The 20797-nt window shown below is 38.7% G+C and overlaps 1 protein-coding gene across 1 annotated transcript in view; it reads right to left on the bottom strand.

Moving 5' to 3' along the window:
* Positions 1-20797, bottom strand: part of SLC9A9 (solute carrier family 9 member A9) — a 558734-nt gene that overhangs the window by 340060 nt on the left and 197877 nt on the right. The window contains exon 6 of the mRNA XM_022582689.3: positions 16414-16519. Within this exon, the coding sequence (XP_022438397.1) occupies positions 16414-16519 (106 nt within the window). The remainder of the gene's footprint in view (positions 1-16413; positions 16520-20797) is intronic.

Here is a 20797-nt window from a genome sequence, read left to right as displayed (position 1 = left end):
TGTATGTCAATGCATATACAATATATTTAATCTCTTCCTTATCAATAGACATTTTTGGCTGTTTACATGTTTGTTGTCGTTATACTGATGACTATATAGGTATCTTTGTCTGCATAAGGAAATATTTCTTGAGGTATATTACTAGAAGCAGCTTAACTGAGTACATTTAAAATGTTCAGTGATACTGACAAAAATGTGTATAAGAACACCTGATTCTCCTCATTCTTGCCAACACTGAACTGAACGTGACAAAACTCTTTAAATCTTGCTAATCAGATGGATGTAAAATGTCTCATTTGAATTTGTATTTTCTCCAAAATGATGTAATTTGTATTTTCTCCAAAATGATGTAAATAACATCATTTTACTTGGCTATATACGTGTGTGTGTATATATATATATATATATATATATATACACACACACACATACAGAGATCTGCAAATTATTTTTTCATATTTTTATTCAACTTTGTATTGAAAATTTTTCATATTGATTTGTAGGTGTTCTTTATGTATTTAAAATATTAAGACTGTAAAGATGTTGCAAATATTTTCTTCTAGTCTGTTATTTGTCTCCTATTTATGCTATTTACTTTTAAAAATTTGTGTATAAATTGGTTAATTTTTAATTTTACTGTTTTTAAGTTTTGAGTGGTATTTTTTTTTTTTTTGAGCGTTATTTAGGAAGACCATCAACATTCCAAAATTATAGAAATAGCTCCTGGTATTTTTATAGTTTTTTCTTAACATTTTGTTCTGTAACCCCTATAGAGTTTCTTTTTTAGGAATAATATGAATTAGGCATTTAACTGTGTCTCCCAAAGGAATAGCCCATTGACCCACACTATTTATTAAAACACCTAATCTGTTGCCTTTATATTGGAAGAACAATTTGGCTTGGGTTTCACATTCTGTCCCTCAGAAGTAAAAATGTGCTGCCTTTCCATCTTCTGAAATTGAATGTCACTTGGGCCTTGGTCAAGTCCCAGGCCAACCTGATTATTCCTGCTTTTGTAAGTGACTTGGATTTTCTGCTTAGATGTCCTCATAATTCTTTCTTTAAACTTGAAATTCAATAACTTTGCCAGATTGTCTCATCGTGTGGATGATTCCAAATGAAATTTTCCTGGCATCTGGTGGGTCCTTTAAGTCTTTCCATCCACTTATTACATCATTTCAGGAGAATATTGTTTTATTATGTTTTAAAATAATTTCCATGTGCTTTCTTCTTCAAAAATACTCAGCTATCTGCCATCCACTTCTACCGTATTCCCTATAGTCATTACTATAACTTTGTTCTTTTCTGCTTTGTTTCATGTTATTTCCTCAAATCTATCTTCTATGTCCCTAACAGTGCTTTCAGAGAAGTTCATTCTATTTTTGTTGCTTCTAAAGCCTTTTTTATCTCTTAAGTGATTTTATTTATCTCTCCAACTTTTCTCTTGAGCTCTGCTGGCACAGTTTTAATCTCCCTTGATTTTTTTATGTCTCTTCTGTGAAATCTTTAATGATATATCTATATCTATCTATAGCTACATCTAGAGAGAGAGAGAGAAAATTCACGCTGTCCTTCATAATAATGGAGAATTCTTTGTCTAAACTTTTCTTTAATACTTTGGTAAATTTGTTTGGGGGATTGTGGGCTCTTCTTTGGCTTAAATTAAAAAAATATATTTTGCAGTTTTGATGAACATGTCCCACTCCCTCCTTTTTGATTATTACTCATCTTTAAAAGAGACTGGCTACTTATTAAATAATAGTATAGTGCAGGGATACAGGGAAATGGGTGGAATAGAGTTGAGTAAGCGGAAGCCAATTGCAGTTCTAATTTGGATTTTGTTCTGGTTATCTATCATTGCAAAACAAACCACCCCAGAACTTAGCAGTTTAAAACAACAATCAGTTGCTTTGTTTACAAATCTGCAAATTGGGCGGAGCTCAGCAGGTTCACCTCATTTCTGCTGCATGTGGTATCAGTGGGGCAGCTCTAAAGAGGCTGAAGGATCCGCTTCAAGGATGGACCACCCAAAGGTCTGGGAAGTCAGGCTGGCTGTCATTCTCTCCCCAGGTGGTACACTTCACAGAGAGGCTTGACTTCACAGTAAGGTCGCTGCGTTCCAATGGGGAGTGTCACAAGGAACAGGAAGTGGAAGCTGCTAGTTTCTTAAGGCCTGGGCCTGGAAACTGGCACAGCATCCCTTCCTCTGCATTTTATAGATTTACGGGGACAAGGGGAGGAAGCATAGACTTCACCTCCCCATGGGAGGACTGTCAAAGAATTTGGGAGTCATGTTTGAAAAACTGCCCCAAGTTGTCGGTCTCAAGCATTTGTTGCTAAATCTGTTTTCTTTCTTTCGGGAATACATCTTTTTCCAGTCCATGGCATTCAAATTGAGTGCCATAGAGAAAAGATCCATAAGTTACAGATAAAGTATGTTTTGGTTTGGAAATTTTTGCCTCCCTCCCTCCTGCCCGCCCCCATGCAAAGAGCCTCCTGCAATGCCCTAGCTGGGAAACTAGAGTGTAGGTCAGCATGATTTCTACTCATCTTGGCATTTTGAAGGGTCAGATTATTTTCCTCCATTTCTTCCTTGGCCCATCCAGCCTGATCTTATCTGTGCTCTAAACAACGGAATGTTAGCTAGGCCTGTCAGTGATGTGATATACTGTCAAATCTGAGAGGAATTGACCTGGCTCAGCATCTTTCCGTCTCTTGTTCAAGATTTCACATTATTTGGCAGCAATACTTCATACGTAAATATTTCATAGTTTGTGGTTTGGAGCTGTGACTGTTTCTATGTTTCATTTGCTATGAAAATTTCCTCTCTATTTTTCAATGTTTTTCATAGTTTTAGTTTGTTTTGAGGGCATCTAGTAGAATAAATATCTTATCCTCCTGTTTTAAGCAGAAGCTCCATGTGAACTTTAGAATCACCTTAAAAAAATCTGTTGGGATTTGAGGAGGCAGATTATTCTGAAGGTACAGATTACTTGGGGGAAGGGCTGACTATTTTACAATATTGAATCTTCCCATCCTATTTCGTAGTAGGGCTTCTCATTTATTGAGATTGTCTTTTTTGTCCTTCGCTAAAGTTAAGACTTTTCTTCTCACATATCTTATAGGTTTATTATTTAGGGCTATTCTAATTATTTTAGATTTTAAAATGTTATCGTGAACAAAATAATTTTCCCATGACATTTTATCATCAGTTGTTACTGAAGTCTAGAAAAGCTATTGATTTTTGTGTGTCAGTCTTCTGTCCAGCCAGATTTCTGAGCTCTCTAAAATTTTCCATTTGAGTCGCTTGTATTTTTAAGTAGACAATCATATCAGCTCATCTATTGAGTATTTAATTTTAATTTTTATATTTTAAATTTGTATGATTTTACTTTTAAAATTTCAGCTTATCCCTGTCTTCAGGATATAGTCTTTTACCCCATCTTAGTAAATAATTATACATGTTTTGGGCTTTGGTTTTCTAGAGTTTTGTTTTCCCATGACACTGATCTTATTGCTTTCATAATCTATATCTTCAGTGCAATCTCACTTCTAAAATCCCAACAGATTTTTATATTTTAAATTGGGATAGATGTGTATACTGAGGCTGCATCTTGATGAAATTAGAAAGCAGACTTGCAGAAACTGACTGACTTGCTCAATGGGATAAAGCTAGTAAATGATAGAGTCATCATCCAGACTCCCAGCCCAGCCTTCGCTTCTTCGTGGAAAAAGTAAAACACACGATCCACACATGAGGTGTGTTCTAAGATTTAAATTCTTCCACCAAAGCTTTTACCAGAACTCCTAATAAAACGAAATTGAATGCATACATGTGTATATTTTTTATTTTTCATAACTTATTCTTATAAACATGCTGATGAAAAGGCTAAAAGCAGACTGCTGTTAGAACAATAGGCAATGTCTAAAAATCTAAATGTTCAATAGTCACATGATGAAAAATTAACTCTGCTTTGAAGATATTCTGATGTCCACAAAAACAAAGTAGGCAGATGAGGGTGGGGATGGGGTTAAAGATAAAAAAGGATAAACCTCCAAATATATTGGGGTCCGGATTTAATGTAATGGCATCAGGGATAACATAATCAATGGCATTAGATCAAATTTGACAATTTAGCTGTCATTCTGGAAATAAGCTAATTGGCACAGGCTCCAGAATTTGACTTTCATATACTGAGTTGAATTAAGTACCTTTAGAAAAATCAGATGGAATTACATAACGATTCTGATACTATAGGATAATGCTAGCAAGCATGTGGTCTGGATTTTATGTGTTTCACTTCATAAAAGAATTCACTGGGCACTCACTCCACTATCTTTTGAAATGAGAAACTCTTGATGTTAACCCATGAAGAGCAACCTAAATACTGGAAGAATTTATTCCTTTTCCCTTCAACACTGCCTGTCATTCTGGCAATGGAAAAAAATGATGTATTTGAGGACGCCCGGGACAGGAAAATTGATAAAAGCTCCCAACTTCTTTTCCATAAACAACCGATCTTTTAAAGCTATTAACACAGGAGCTGGGCATTCAAAGACAGTTCATTTATCATCTAATAGCAGGCCAGGGTATCAGGCATTATGGTCATGTTCTGAAAAATGGGTCCTGAGTTCACCCACTATAGCTGAACAGCTGCCCCTTCCCAAAGTTTTAATCAGATTCCCAGAGCATTACATGCCCCAGGAACGCAGAGCCCACATAAAATCCGCAATAAGCCTGCCATGTAAATTCATTATGGAGCCCAAATAACATGAACAGATTATATTCTCCAGGCCAAGAGAGAGCTTTTAATTTAGACTAAAATTATGATCGCATACTGATTTGACCCCTTGTTCTCTGGAAATGTTTTTCTTGGGAAAAAACTCAGAATTGACCACCTAAAATAAAAGGCATTTTCTTGGTTGTTCAGAATGAGAAGTCAAGCTTAAACACATTGGAAAGAAAATATGCTTTAGGACAAAAAAAAATCTTAACTGAGAACTCCTGAAATATAAAGTTTTGTCTTTTTTTGTTTAGATACACTTCCCTCTCTCTGACATGAGAGCCATAGCTTTCTACAGATTCTAAAAAGAAGTTTATGACCTCCTCTCCAAAAGTTTAATGTGTAGTGTTTTAGATCTTGTTATGAACAGAAGCTAGTTTGGCAATGTTGGAAATCTTATCTCACGTGAAGCCAAAGCCACGATTGGTTCTTCTCATAGATGTCCCTGATACCTAGTTATGAACTATCCTCCATCACTAGGCCACTGTCTTGTGAATGTATGTCACTGGTCACAACACAGAGAAGGAGAGACAATCACTATTAATTCCCCCACCAGCTATTAAAGGACATCAAACAGAGACAAAGGCATTCATGTGTAGTGACAAAAGTGCAATGTATCAACCAGAAGAAGGATGGACTAGTCATAGAAGAATTGAGAATCACAGAATCAAACACTGCAAGTGACCATCCCAGGTTTATCTAGTGGGGAGAGAGCAAGGTTTAGTTATCCTAACAAATGTAGAATAGTTTTAAATGTTTAAACGTTGGTATGGATTTGGGGAGTGGTTGCCATTGCCTACCACTTCAAAATTCCAAGTTCCGTTGGGAAAAAAATACCTTTTGTGTGAAAGATGCAGATAAACATCTGATTCATCAATCTACCCTTCTTCTGTCCCCATGCTGAGCATACAACCCTTTGGATATTATTTGTCTTTATATGCAGGTCAGCCCACAGGAAATACTGCTTTTATCATGTGATCTTTGGGGTACTTGAAATCCCGGTGACAGTAATTTCCTGTGGTGAATTAATAAAGTGGATGCTGTTTATGGTTCAGCTTCCTAAGTAGCTTGACTATAGAAAGAAAATGAGCTGATCATGCTAGCATGGATAGTCTGGTCCATGGGTCAGTAACTTCTTGGTGTTTATTATATCAGCACCCTGGTGTCCACCTCTGCCTCATGCATACTTGGCTTAGTGCAAATCATTCTCTTAGTACATGGCTGGTCATGCCAGGCCTAAACAAGAGAACATCACCAGGTTCTTCCGTGTAGAGAGAGAGCCAAAATTTCAAACAGGGGCTAAAATAAATAAGGCACTACTATGACTTGGTGACAATGTACATCAAAAGACAGAACTACCTCTTTCAACTCTCTCTCAAGACTGGCTTTTTGCCTAAAACATTAGCTCACAGTCATTTGTGCACATAAAGAACAATTTTTAAAAGAATCTCCATCACACAGCATATCAAGAACTGGTGTGGTGGAAAACGTCCCCTGCTTTCCACCCATGGAAGTAACCTCTTCTCAGGAATTGGCAAGAACTGAATAGATGAATTTCTAGTGTGGATCATAAATCTGACAGTAAGAGAACATGAAGAAATCAGAACAGAGAGTAAGCAAAAGTAGGAAGACAATGAGAAAGATGAAGGACAGCCTCCAGAGAGAACACGACGAGTCCCACACTTGAGATACTAGAGGTACAAAGGATACAGCTTATAATCTTCAACAGAAAAGTGGAGGGATCCCAGGGAAGATACTTTACCAGCTTCCTAATGTATAGAAATACCTCGTATAGTTTGAAATTATTAAAGACTATCTAAAGTTTCAGAGCAAGTATAAATTGATTGCAGCATTTCTAAACCAAACTGAAAAAGATTATTTGTTGTCAGACTCTTGCACCATTTTGAGAAACATTTCGATAAATACGGCTACTTGAGTGAAAATTGGATTGCTTTAAAACAGCTCTTTTGCCGTATCTCCACTTCCTCTGCATACCATCCATCATCTCTCAGTTCACTATCATTCAATGTTCACTATCTCTGAATATTGTAGTGGATAATATAGTGCTTGTTTCTTCCATAATTTACCCCTCCCGATTAATCGTCATTATTGTCATCACAGTCATTGCTTATTAGATTTATGATAGTTTCACCAATATCTTTGCTCACCACTCCTTGTCGCCCAAGTCTTTGTGAGTTCAGTTTCTTATTTCTATAATTGATTATCTATGAGTGGTAAACTCTATTTACCTGAAAATGTCTTTATTTCATTCTTTCCCTTGAATAGCATTTTAGTTGAATTTAGAACCTGGTTTGTAGGTTATTTTCCCTCATAACTTTGTACATATTATTCTACTGTCCAAATTGTTTTCCACTGTAAGTAATTCATCTTTCCTCTCTGGTTAATTTTAAGATTTCCACTCTGTCTTTGATGATCTCATATTTCATTATAATATATTTGGCTGTGGGTTAGTTTTAATTTTTCCAGCTCTGGACATAATATGATGTTTCAGTTTTTCTCTTCAACTCTGGAAAATTATCATCCATTATCTCTTCAAATATTGCCACAGATTAATTCTGCTCTGCATTCTGGGTCATTTGCAAACTTTACTTCTGGTTAACCAGCTGCATTTAATAGGACATTTATCTCATCCGTTTAGTTTCTAATGTCGATATCTGCATTATTCTTTCCTAACTTGTTTTCTGTTCCTCCATTTATCTCTTTAGTCATTTTAATATGCTTATTTTATAATATATCTCAAGAGTTTATAATTTTTGTTTAGTTCCTTAGGGTGCTTGTTCTTCTGATTTACTTTTATCTTCTGACTTTTCTTCATAGTGGAGTTATTTCCTTTTGTGGCTTATAAATTTTTATTGTGAATTTACTTTCAGGAAGGGTTGTTTTCTTTTCTGTGGGATTTCCATGTGTCTGGGTTGAGATAGCATCACTTCAGAGAAGTTTAGCATATTTAGAAATAAGGAAAGGGAAATAATGCTGGGGCAGATGTTTCAATTGTCCTAAAATCTTTTAATCTTAATTCATTGGCTTGTATTTCCTACACACAACTTCCCAGGCCAGGGATTCTGATGCAAAATCCAGATAAATGACAAGTTTCCTCAACATTTTTTAAGGCTGACGGACAGAGTCTGTGACGGAGGGACCACTTTGAGAATCCAGGCTTTATTCAAAGAGCTTTGCTCAAGTTTATCATCATGAGTGAGCCTACAAGAGAAAGCGCTCTGATTTCCACATGGAAGTGGGACTCCAGCTCCAAAACCTCTGAGTTTATATCCTATACAAAATCATGTGGCTACTGACAGTGGTATCTTCCCACTCTTGCCTTGTATACCTGGGGAATTTCCTTTTCTCTCCTTCAAATCAGTTCTACATTTAGCAAAGATTTTTTGCCTTTTTAGATAAAACTTTTTTTTTAACATCTTTATTGGAGTATAATTGTTCTACAATGGTGTGTTAGTTTCTGCTGTATAACAAAGTGAATCAGCTATACATATACATATATCCCCATATCTCCTCCCTATTGCGTCTCCCTCCCACCCTCCCTATCCCACCCCTCTAGGTGGTCACAAAGCACCGAGCTGATCTCCCTATGCTATGTGGCTGCTTCCCACTAGCTATCGATTTTACATTTGGTAGTGTATACATGTCCTAGAGAAATGGAAATAAAACAAAAATAGATAGATAAAGCATTTTTTAAAGTTTGTAAATGCATAGGGCCTATGTGCTTCATTTCAATTCATTATGTTCTGAACATTCCATTATTGTGAAATATGGTAGTTGTTGTTCTGGGATTAAACTTGACTTCCAATCACTTTCTTCTAATAAAAGATTCCATGCCACTGGCCACAAGGATGGGGATATCATTCAGATCTGGCCGATCACCATGTTTAATTTCCATAGAGTACTATGTGATTGGCCTAGAGGTGATCTTCTGATACAAGCAGAGCCAATAGGAAGATATTGGCTCTGCTTGTATCATATCTATGGCTGATATGCAAATATTGGGAGAATTAAGTGTTATTTTGAACTAGAACAATATAAGCCTGGAGGTGCCATAGGTCACTCTCTCCTACTTCGTAGTCATCTATCTGTGCAGTCATCTGTCTGTACTAGGAAAGAATGACACTAGCACTCAGAGGGAATCAGAGCCAAGAAAGAAAAAGAAAGAGTAGACAACCACATTTGAATCCCTAAATCCTGGCATGCCCAGAGTCAGCCCAACTCGTGTTAAATAGGCCAGTGAATTCCTTTTGCTTAAGCTAACTTGAATTGGGTTTCTGGCACTTACATCTGACTTATACACCAATAAATTAAAGTATAAATGGAATTGAGATAAGAAACCATCAATATGGATTTCTTTTTTATTCTTTTTTTAAAAATTTTAATTTATTTATTTATTATTTATTTATTTTTTGGCTGCGTTGGGTCTTCATTGCTGCGCACAGGCTTTTCCCTAGTTGTGGCGAGCGGGGGCTACTCTTCATTGCGGTGCACGGGCTTCTCATTGCGGTGGCTTCCCTGTTGTGGAGCACGGGCTCTAGGCATGCGGGCTTCAGTAGTTGTGGCTCGCGGGCTCTAGAGCGCAGGCTCAGTAGTTGTGGTGCATGGGCTTAGTTGCTCCGTAGCATGTGGGATCTTCCCCGACCAGGGCTCGAACCCGTGTCCCCTGCATTGGCAGGCGGATTTTTAACCACTGCGCCACCAGGGAAGTACCAATATGGATTTCTTTTATTTATTTATTTTTGGCAGTTCAGTCTGTAGTGTGTGGTTTGAAATGAAGTTCCCGAGAAGCAGTGAGTAAACGTCAGATCTAATCTGAGAGGCAAGGGATTGGAGTCACAGGATAAAGTCAATGTCAATTCCCAGTAATCTGAACAGGGACATGAAAAGATAGGGTAGGGGAGATGCCAGAGTCATAGCCAGGAAACAGGAACCAGGGATCAGGAACAAGGAAAAGCAAACAAGGCCGCAGCAGCAGGCAGGGGTGTGGGCAGCAAACACTGGGCTTTCTGAGCTATGCAGGAGGTCAGCTGAGCTTTGCCTCCCAGTAGCTTCTTAAAGATGCCAGGACGCTGTCCCATTCCTGCTAGGTGGTGCCACCTGGTGTCCAAAAAATGAAGTTGGCATGGATTGACTGTTAGGGCAAGGAGTCCTTAAGCAGAAAGGACCATAATTCTTTTTTTTTTTTCTAATTATGTATCCCAGCAGTATCTAGACAGGCATCAAAATAAATGTATTTTATGCTGATTTTCAGTTTCCAAGGCAAATATCAAAGTGACTTACCCTCAGAAAGATGTGTCAAGATATAAGAAATTTGTTTTTAAGTTGAGCAGATTCATGAGAAATATTATACTTTCCGGTGGTAATAACAGTTTTGGTTCATTCTCATCAAAAGGAGACATCTCCTTATCACCTCTATGTTTACAGCTATGGGTAAAATGGGAGAAGTAGTGCTAGTGAGGATAACTAATAAGGCGTTTCATATATTTAGAAGAAGCAGTATGAAGAATATTAAACATCCATCCTCTGGAATGTATTTTAATGAGAGGATTAGTAAAATGTCCCCACCTGTGTTTGAAAGGTTGAGAAACTTCCAGATAATTAGCTGCATGTCATGGTGGATGGAGAAAAGTATGTCTTTCGTTCAAGGAGCTTGTAATCTACTTAGAGATGATGGTACCAAGAGAAATAATAGATTTCCTTAACGAAATATGTTTAGAACCAATCCCTACATAGCTATTTTCTGGGATAATTTATAGAGCAAGTTTTTGTTGCACATATTAAATCCTGCTTTAGCTATCGTTTGCCTCGTTTCGGTGAGGAGCTGTTGAGAGTAGGGATGAGTGACTGTGCCCATCCATCTACATTACCAACGCTCAGCATAGAGTCTGGCACATACAGGTCCTCAGTACATTTTTGTCAAATGGCTGGATGACATCTCAAGGTTCCTGTTAGTCACATGGTACTTGGAGTCTCACAGCCATCCCATTAATTTCCATGTTAAATTTCCCTTAAGATGCATGGACTATAAGAAATGCGGTCTTTCAAAATGTCACTCACTCTTAAGTGCCAAGCATTCACCAGTATCACACTTGAAATGACATTTTCTAGTAAGAGCCTCTAAGCAGCACAACACTCTTATTTAAAATGAGAAAATGGTGTCCATTTCTCCATCTCTTTCAATAATCTATATTAAATTTCCTTGTAAGCATTTGCTTAACAGAAAATAAAGGCACCTAGTACGTGTTTATTATCATCCAAGAGCCAGCTGTTTAATGAGGTTCTTATTTTATCTCTAAGAAAATCTGGAGGCATTTGTATACTGTGGAACTATTTTACAAGAAGATGTTTCAGTACAATACTGGCAATATTTCAGTTTCGCAGATAAATGGCTGAGAACAAATCATCATCCTCTTTCTCATCTTTCATGGGTAGAAAAAAATTTCAAACTTAAACCTCTGTAGAATCTGCATTTAAATGAAGATTGCCAATTATCAAGTATGTTAATGGGGGATTCTTTGGACCAGAGTCGATCATAAGTAGTTTAATCTATTTCCAATACATATATACAAGTAAACAGAAGAAAATAAAAATCACCTGTGATCCCACCTAACACTCTGATTTTGTATATAAATGATAATGTGTTCTAATTATACACCCACATGCATACACACACATGAATTTGGCTGTGATTTTTTTTTAACCAAAATAGATCTTAGAGTATACACCATTTAAAATTTTTCCTGTTTTCTTAAAAAATATATTGTGAATATCTTTTAACATCAACACTCCTTTTCTATCATTTTTCAAATGTCTGCATAGGATTTCATGATCTTAATATATTATAATTTACTCAACCAACTAGTAACATTTATGGTTTTATTTCTTCCGATGGCTGCCCCATGACTCTAAATAATATGTATATACTTCCATTTCTTGATTTATCAACTCCACACATATATATTGATTTCTTACTGTGAGAGATGTGACATTTTAGGTAACTTAGCCCTGCCTTTCTCTCTCTCCTCCTCCAATTAACTTCCACAAGTAATATCAATTTTGGTTGTGAGTACCTATATAACTTTAAGTAATATACTTCAACCTCTAGTTCTTTAGACAGTGTACCTTAACTAAGTGGTTCATTCTTAATGGGGGAAATCACATGTAAAAATGGTTATTCTCTCTATTCCTTGGATCATAAAATGCCATATTTATGAAGGAATGCTTCACTAGAAGCAGGTCTATCTTTAGTCATAACAATGAAACCAGAGAGATCTGTGTAAGTACAATGAAAGATATTGATATACGTGACTATATAAATTATAATAAGTATATATATTTATAAGCATAGATTATGTAGATTATAGAGCCTTTCCAAATATATTGCTTTATTTATTGCCCAGAATAATTTTGTAATGTATACAGAACAACTATTCTTACATATTATAGGTAAGGAAACAAGCATGAAGAGTTTACGGCCATTTGAAGTCGCTGTCGTGGGCTTTTAGGTTCTGTTCTGTTTTGTTTTGGTTCTGACCAGCATCCACTTTTCCTTTTCTGTGGCAGTATTACTCTGAGCAAGAATCCCATCTTTCTCCAGTCTCAGCTCATGTGCTTCCAAGTAAAACCAATTACTGCCCTGAATTTATGAACAATGTGACTTAGACCTGAGACAGTAAATGAAGCACATTTCCCTGGCCACAAGTGGGTCTGGAATAGCGTCAGAATCTATAAGGTGTACTAAGATTTATGTTGGGAATAATGGGACAAAGATTCTTGCTCTAACCTCCTGAAGAAAGATGCAGCCCTGGGACTCGCTGGCAACTATCTAGTGACCGGGTGAGGGAGATAACCCTGAAGAAGCTGAGCGAGGTGAGAGTTCAGCTCATTTCACTGGATCCTTTCCTGAGCCATTTCTACTCCTGCTGTTCAGTTACATCAGCCAACACAGACTCCCCTTGTGTTTACTCCAGTTTGGGTTGATTTCATGTCAACTGTAATAATTGTACAGTTAATTCGTGACAATCCTGACACCACCACTTTTGACTTAAACCTAGGGCTCTTTCTACCCTACCATGGTGCCTCTGAAAGTAATGTCTTTGTTCAGGATTCAAAAACACACACCTTTCAAGATGTCTTCATTATATCTTTTGCCTTACTTCACAGTCTATTACACAATCTTTAGAAGTGCAAATCCATCACATGGAATTCATTCATGAACCAATACACATACATATTTGGGTATGACATTCCCTATATACTTGAAATAATAGCATGGATCAGAGAAAAGCTAATTTCAAAACTTTTTTGTTAAATGAAGTTACTTTTATCTTAAGATAATTCTGGATCATTTTAAGCCTTAGGGACACCACCCACCACATGCCGCTGTGTACAAGAGTTATGGTCATCAAATTCAATTATAAATTAGTTGTCTGAAATTCAGAGCACATTTAACCTAAGAAAAAGTATTATAATTAGTTCGCTTCTTAGATTAGCACAGAAAAGCTGATTTAATCTAAAATGTGGCTAAATCACTTTGTATTTGAATGAGGAATACTAGAGCACATTACTGTCAAAAAACTAACAATAAAACTTTTTTAAATACTAAGAGGATGGTTCTTAAGCAAGGAGATTTGCTTGTAGAAGATGGAAAGACAAATGAAAGTGTGTGGCTATTCCAAAGAGGCTCTGGAGTCACTGCCAAGGCCATAGTGGTTGATGATCTAGGTCATTTACTGTACTTGATTTCACATCAAAATGTGTCTTTTCCTTTCCATGGTACAATAAAAGCTCTACCTCTATTCTTGAACTTCAAAACCACACGAAGATGGAACTGAGAAAGGGAAAATACAAAGGAGGTTTTCATTGTCTCTTTTAATATACGTTTCAAGTGCAAAGTCTCCATCTTCAGAAAGTTACTATCTAGAAAAGCAAATATACGTGTAAACCCAAGATTTCATGGCTGAGCCCTAGCAAGGAATCGATGGAGGCACATACGGAGGTGGAGGAGGGACTTTAGCATGTGAGCTAGTGGTTCCCAGAGGAGGAGACTGAGGTACATGGTGAAAGACTTGATGGGGCAGAAGCAGGACCTGGGAAGAGAGCTTTGCGCCTGTGAAGAAAGGCATGAGGCTACAAGCCAGAGAGATGTGTCTGGCTACTATGTGAAGTTAGAGTGAAGGAAGAGAAAAATGGAGAGACAAATGTTTGAACTCCTGGTCTGAAAGTCATGGAAAACTGTTAAATAGGGTTCTTCCATGGGAACAAGAAGATAGTTGGGGATGCAGCATTAAAGGAGAGGGAATGTGTGTGTAAGTAGATGTATAAAAAGAGACTGTCGCATCGCACAGGGAGATCAGCTCGGTGCTTGGTGACCACCTAGAGGGGTGGGATAGGGAGGGTGGGAGGGAGACATTAGAGGGAGGAGATATATGCATACCTATAGCTGATTCACTTTGTTATACAGCAGAGCTAACACAACAATGTAAAACAATTATACTCCAATAAAGATGTTAAAAAAAAAAAGAGATTGTCATACGTGCTGCAAACTAAGCTTAAGAAGCAAGTGAGAAAAGTGAAGAGTAAAACACATGGAGGATTGTGTAAGGTGAAAGAAGAAGTGGTCAACAGACGGCACAGGGGGACGAGAGTCTAGACCCAGGGTAACCTAGTTACAGGAGGCCCTCCGTATTCGCGGGTTCCTCATCGAACAATCCGAGGTTCAGTTAGTTGACTCAGCAGACATGGGGCCCACGGATAGAGAGGGCTGACTGTACTATATGCCATTTCATATAAGGGACTTGAGCACCTGTGGATTTTGGTATCCACAGGGGGCCTGGAACCCATTCCCTGTGGATACAGAGGGACAGCTGTACATTAACGCTAATAGAGCTCCTGGAAGAGGCTGGTGGAGTCCAAATGCACCAGGTGGAAGAACGAGCTTGCAGGTTTGAATGTGTGGAAGCTTCCGTGTCAAGTATTCCTAATTTAGAATTATCTTTATTTTAAAGTTGAAACTCACTGGGGTCACTCTGCACAATGCCTGAAATGCCAAAGCTGGGAAGCACAAGATTTCAGCTAGACTGGCAAGTGTCTGGTGCCTAGAAAGGAAAGGATCTTGCCATGGTGGGAAACACATTTTATTAAGACATGCAACGCACGGATAGGGGAGTAGAAAAGGCGCTACCAGTAATAACCACATATTGACCTGGGGAGATCTTAAATGGACTGTTTCAAATGCCTCCCAGGCTTGTGCTCAACAGTGTCAACATTCATCCTTGGAGTCTGCATTTTGAATGGAAAACTACTGTGCATGGTAGTGCTGAAAGTAGAAAGGCCAAACCTTTCCTTGGCTGTAGCTGCATGATTCTTTCCCAAGGCTCATTTGTGCTTTAGTCGTTTTGCTTTGCTTGGCCTTTTTACAACATGGCAGCTCAGGAAGTGAAGATGAGGGACTCAGCAGATTTTTAAAAAGTTTTCCTCCAAATGTTCCTTTAATACTAGTATATCTTGGACAAAGATCCCTGATGTTTTAATTAATTGTTCTTGGTGTTTCTTTAAAAGCATCCTTTGGCATTTGTGAATCTGCCATGGCTTTTGCTCTTAATTTGCACTCACTGGTATTTTCCTTTAATGCAGGAGAGGCACTTCTCAGTAGCCAGGTAAAATATAAGTTTTTTTGGAGACTCTTTCTTGAAAGTTGCTGAATTCAGTGGTAACTCTAGGGTGGCAGCCTTAAGAAATGTCAGCTGGCAGAAAAAAAGAATAGTGCTGCCCTGTTGTTTCCTACTCCCCTCTGGGCGATCTGACTTTTAAAAATCCTTTGTTACTTTGCAATACATTTTCAAATGCATTTGAAGTAATTAAAACACTGAATTGAATCTTGTTGTCACATTTAATTATTAGATAGCTACCTCCCTCTAGGGTATCTGACTGTTGCCCAAAATGTTGGTCTTAATCTAAAACCAAGAAGAGACCTCTGACATAGTGAAAGCCACCAAAGTGTCATTTATTAAATATAAATGGTAAGCATCTAAAGGGGAAAAGATGAAGGGAAAATTACATTAACTCTTAGCAGACGAAACTCCATCATTTTGACTTGTCACGTGATGATTTTAAAATGTGTGTGCTTCTATAACGTGTTACATTTGCACTGATAAATAAAGAATATTCTGGCTCTCAACTTCTATCTCCAATTTGCCAAAATTAGTATAAATACAACGGTTTCTATTAGTCTATTATCTGGAAAGTGACTTAAGGAAAAAAATTAAATGATATTGATTTGAAATGAAGAAAGCTTATTTATGGGCATTTTAGGAAGCCTAAGTGAATCAGCTAAATACATACACCGAGAACAAAAATGTTACCCTTTGAGTAGTATCTTGTAATAAGCTGGAAACATGAAGCTTATTAATGGTGTTAGAAATTAAGTGGCTAATGAAATGTTCCTACTCTTGGAGCTCTTCTGTGATAATAATTTCTTAAAAGTTAGAAATTGACTGTATCTCTATGACATAAAAGAAAAGATACTATTAAAGCCACTAGGAATTATCACCAAGTAGAAGCATATTTTACATGGTCAAAGAAGCACAGGCCAAGTTCTGGTACTTACTATGTAAGGACTATGGCAACTGCATCATTCAACACACTCTCCCCAAACAAGAGTGTGTACAGGTCGGGGTCGACATGCAGTTCATGGAAAATGGCCAACACCGTCACTAGGGAAGACACACAGATACGCAGAGTTAGCTGGGACGTAGCCAGGGACTTGTCCTTGGTTGTGGTCACCTGTATAAAGCACTCATTAAATGTTCATCTTCTCAAATCCATCACTATACACGCACCGAAACTTTAATCAAAAAACGATCTGACTGTTCACTTCCCTGCTTAGAGATTTCTCTGGGCTCGCTCCTCCCTGCTTACAAGAGAAAGTCTGAGCTCCTTGGTACGAGTCTTCTATAATCTTCATGCTCTTTACCTTCCAGTATCTCTTTCTGCACCACTCCCACCCCCTAACCACCCTTTGCTGCCTCCCTCAAGCCACAAGGAACTTGCCGTAATTTCCCAAACTCGTGTCATTTTTTAATTACCTTGGCATTTTGATTCACTTTACCAGAGCAGCTATTTGTTTCCCATCCAAGTGCTACTGTTCCCCTCCTTCTTTAAATACATAAACACAGACACACACAGACACACACACATGCACACACACACACACACACACACACTTCTTGCTCCCCCAAAAACCAAACCAAAACAAAAGAAAAAACCTTTATTCAATCTTTAAAAGCCTTTCAAATTTCCCCTCCACACCCCTGATCCCTCAGCAAAGACCTGGGTCACTCCTGTTTGATGCATGAACGACTAAGTGAATGAATGAATGATGTTGTTGCAGCGACTTATTCCTGTGAAGGGAGAGGTAGTCGGCACCTGGCTCTCATTCTCTCGAGATCACACTCATCTATAAAGATGGACTCAATGTTCCTAAAAGCAAGACCTAAGGATTCATTTTCGGCAGCCTGCTGCATGGCTACTATATACCTCATATCTGTATGGAGCCTTTGGGAGTACACCAGGGCAGTAAATAATCACACACTGATTGGCTGTGGTCATCAAAACTATTCAGTGTCTTGATACTTGAAGCAGTCATGCAAAGTGTGAACAGCAATCATTAGGAAAATGATCCATTGAGTTGATTGCCAAAGGGGAAAAGAAGGTGGTTGAAAATGACACTGATGGTAAATTTTTAAGGCAGAGTGGGCATTTTCATTTCTGCTCTTTCTTTTCCTATTTCATGGGCCGTGAGGTTAGTAACTGTGTTGTATAAAAGAGTGCTGGGGGGAGGAAAAGCTGAGCTGGACTGTTTTGTAAGTAGAATCAAGAAGTTTGGCACTTGTCCTGCTATAATGGAAGGGTTTTAGTCAGACCATGACACAATCTGCTTTAAACTTTTGAAATTAAGTTCAGGCAGCAGGGCAGAGGGCAGAATGGACGTGTGGCTAGAAGCTTTCCCAAATGTTCTGGCAAGAGATGAGTTGTACCAAGACAGGAAGAGTCCTAGATTCAGTCTCCTAAATTCTTACACATCCTGCTCTGCCCTGAACATCCACCACCCTGGGTTCTGATAGGTCAGTGACCAACGTGCTTTGTATTTTACTTACTCGTTGGTTCTCATCTTCCCTCTATGTCACTAGCCCTTAGCACGGTGCTAGAATATAGTAAGCCTTTAGTGAGTGAATGAATAAAAGATAATGTCAAGGAGGATAGAGCAGAGGTGACAATACCCACAAGATATTTGGGATGGAGAATTGGTGGGTCTCGGTGCTTGAGAGACAGCAAGGAGTCATCTTGGTTTCAACCCTGGGCAGTTAGTTGGTAGATGGGCTGCATAAGATAAATTAGTTTGTAGACAGGGGCATTTTGTAAGTTTGGTTTTTGACATGTTGACTTAAATAGCCAGGTAGAATTTCCAATGGAGATTTCGTAAGAAAGCTGGAAATAAAAGGCTGTAAGCTGAGTTGGACAGAGTTAAAGCAGAAGAAAGATTTTAAGTGTTATAAGCATGTAGATGGAACATAAAGCCACAGGAGTGGCTGAGATTGCCTGGGCAAAGTACATAGAAAGAGAAGAGAGTTCATGAGAGATCCTTGGGGAACATTTACCGCTAAGGGGTATGTGGAGAAAAAGAAGCATGAAACATACGCGTGGGATATTTGCCAAACCTGACCCTAAGCATGAACAAGTTGGCTGAAAACCATATTCATCATGCATAGAGTTTTATTTACTAAAAATTATCCTAGGGAAAGGAGAATTGAATTCAACAACTAGCTCTGAGGTAAAGGGACAACAGATATAAAATGTCATGAATTGGCATGACAATTAGCCTGCTCCCATTTTACTAGGCATAGAGTCAATTTCATTATTCTAGCTGAGTAGATCCTTAATCACGATAGGCAGAATGGCAGAGATGTCCTCTCTACTAGCATGTAGCTGTTCACATTTGCCACCACCCTCAGCCTTTGCAGGCGGTCGTAGGAGGGGCTAACAATTACCTCTGCTAAGTAACCTCTGTCTACTGCTAGGATAGTCAAGACCCTGCATCTAATCAAAACAAAGAGACTTCCATTGGGGGTTTTAATTAGCAACATTTTCCTTTTGCTAGGATTTTGTGGAATAAAAGTAATTTTTAAATTAGAAAATTCTATCATGGAAGCTCTATTGAATATTGGCTGTTGTTTTATTGTGATTGTTGATTTTCCAAGCTTTGAAGATGACTTGCAGCTTGTCTGCACTCCCAGACACACAGGTTTCCTAGGCTCACAAATAGGGATGTAAGGCCCAGGGTTTCTTTCCCCACATCCCCAGTTACAAAGTCCACCCTGGGCTGGGATGGGCTCTGCACCTTTCCAGTGAGAGCTCTGGGCCTTAGAAGGGAAAGGCTCTTAATTGAATATCCAGTTTTGTTCAAAACTGTTCTGACATTCCCACAATTCCTTTTTTTTTTTTTTTTTTTTTTTTTTTGTGGTATGTGGGCCTCTCACTGTTGTGGCCTCTCCCGTTGTGGAGCACAGGCTCCGGACGTGCAGGCTCAGTGGCCATGGCTCACGGGCCCAGCCGCTCCACGGCATGTGGGATCTGCCCGGACCAGGGCACGAACCAGTGTCCCCTGCATCGGCAGGCAGACTCTCAACCACTGCGCCACCAGGCAAGCCCCCACAATTCCTTTTGCACAAAGAACTGAACTCCACTTCATAAACGTTATCCCACACAAGAGAGAAAGCTATTACTCTGTGCATTCCTATTTACCCTGTGAAGAAATGGAACGGCTTGCAAACAGAGCCAGGCAGTGTGTCCTACAAGAGTAAGTATTTGCTGGGACCACAAATGAGTTGAATAGGTGAGTCAGGAAATTAGCCGCCCACTTTCGCTGCTAAGCTTAGAGCTTTTAAAAAACACATTTAATTAGCTCGTTGGCAGGGCTCAATCTCACACACAATGTCCAAGACTCTGTGTCACCTTCCCAGGAGAGAATGTCTTGGAACAGCTGTGGACATGCTCACACAAGCTCTGCCCACACGTGTTGCTGGGTTTGTAAGGACAACCTAGGTCCGAGGCTGGGCTGAAAAGCAATGCATAGTTAGATGAGCCTTCTTGTGACAGTATGAGGAGAACATTCTAGACCCCATGTGGATAAGAAGGGGAGAAGACACAATCCAATTTCTTAAGCCTCTGATTTTATCAGGGGATTCAGTCATCTTTGCCTTTGTCATGCTGTAGTTGCACCCATCGCTTAGTGATGGGTTGGAAGCTCCGCTTGGGGCTCAGGACCCCTCCCCAACACATCCCCTTTCTACTTGACTTTTTAGCTGGAGAAATATCCGCTTTGTCTCCCAAATTGGTAGTAAGGAATACAAGCATACATAACTTTATGTCCAAACACACATACACACACACACATAACTACCCCCAGGTAAGAGCAGCGGATGGTTGAGAAATGTCACTGACTCACTGGAGATATCTGAGAAAATAGTTTCAGAAATCAAACAGCGAGGGGTCTTGGGGGAATGAATGAGGCAGTGGAGTGGATGGCACTTCTGAGAAGCTGGTGATAAAGCGAAGCCTATGGAGCAGAAAGCCAAGAGAGGCTTTCTCTTCAATTTCTAAATTACAGGTTGAGCAGAATAAGCGGATAAAGAAGTTGAAGAGAGGGGAAAAAGAGGGGAACCCCTTTAAAGCATTGAAACTATTATTTTCTCATGTCAAGTGTAATAACCATACCTGGAGATAAAAATTCAGATAATGACTGGCTGACCCCATCAGTACCTCAATGTGTTGACTCTTAAATGATGTTTTTCTTTTTTTCTTTTTTTACTGCTAGCTTTTGAACTGACCTCTTTCCTAATGCTCTTTCAGTCACTTTTAAGTCTTCAGGGTGATTTAGTGACAGTCCCTTCCCTAGAATCTCCATTAGCAGCTCTCTGACCCATATTTTCTTG

The sequence above is a fragment of the Delphinapterus leucas genome, chromosome 4, assembly GCF_059928025.1.
Source record: "Delphinapterus leucas isolate spDelLeu-1000000601 "Yukka" chromosome 4, BTC_Dleu_Yukka2, whole genome shotgun sequence".
Lineage (NCBI taxonomy): Eukaryota > Metazoa > Chordata > Mammalia > Artiodactyla > Monodontidae > Delphinapterus > Delphinapterus leucas.
Note: the sequence above shows the minus strand (reverse complement) of the source record. Positions and strands in the feature narration are given on the sequence as shown.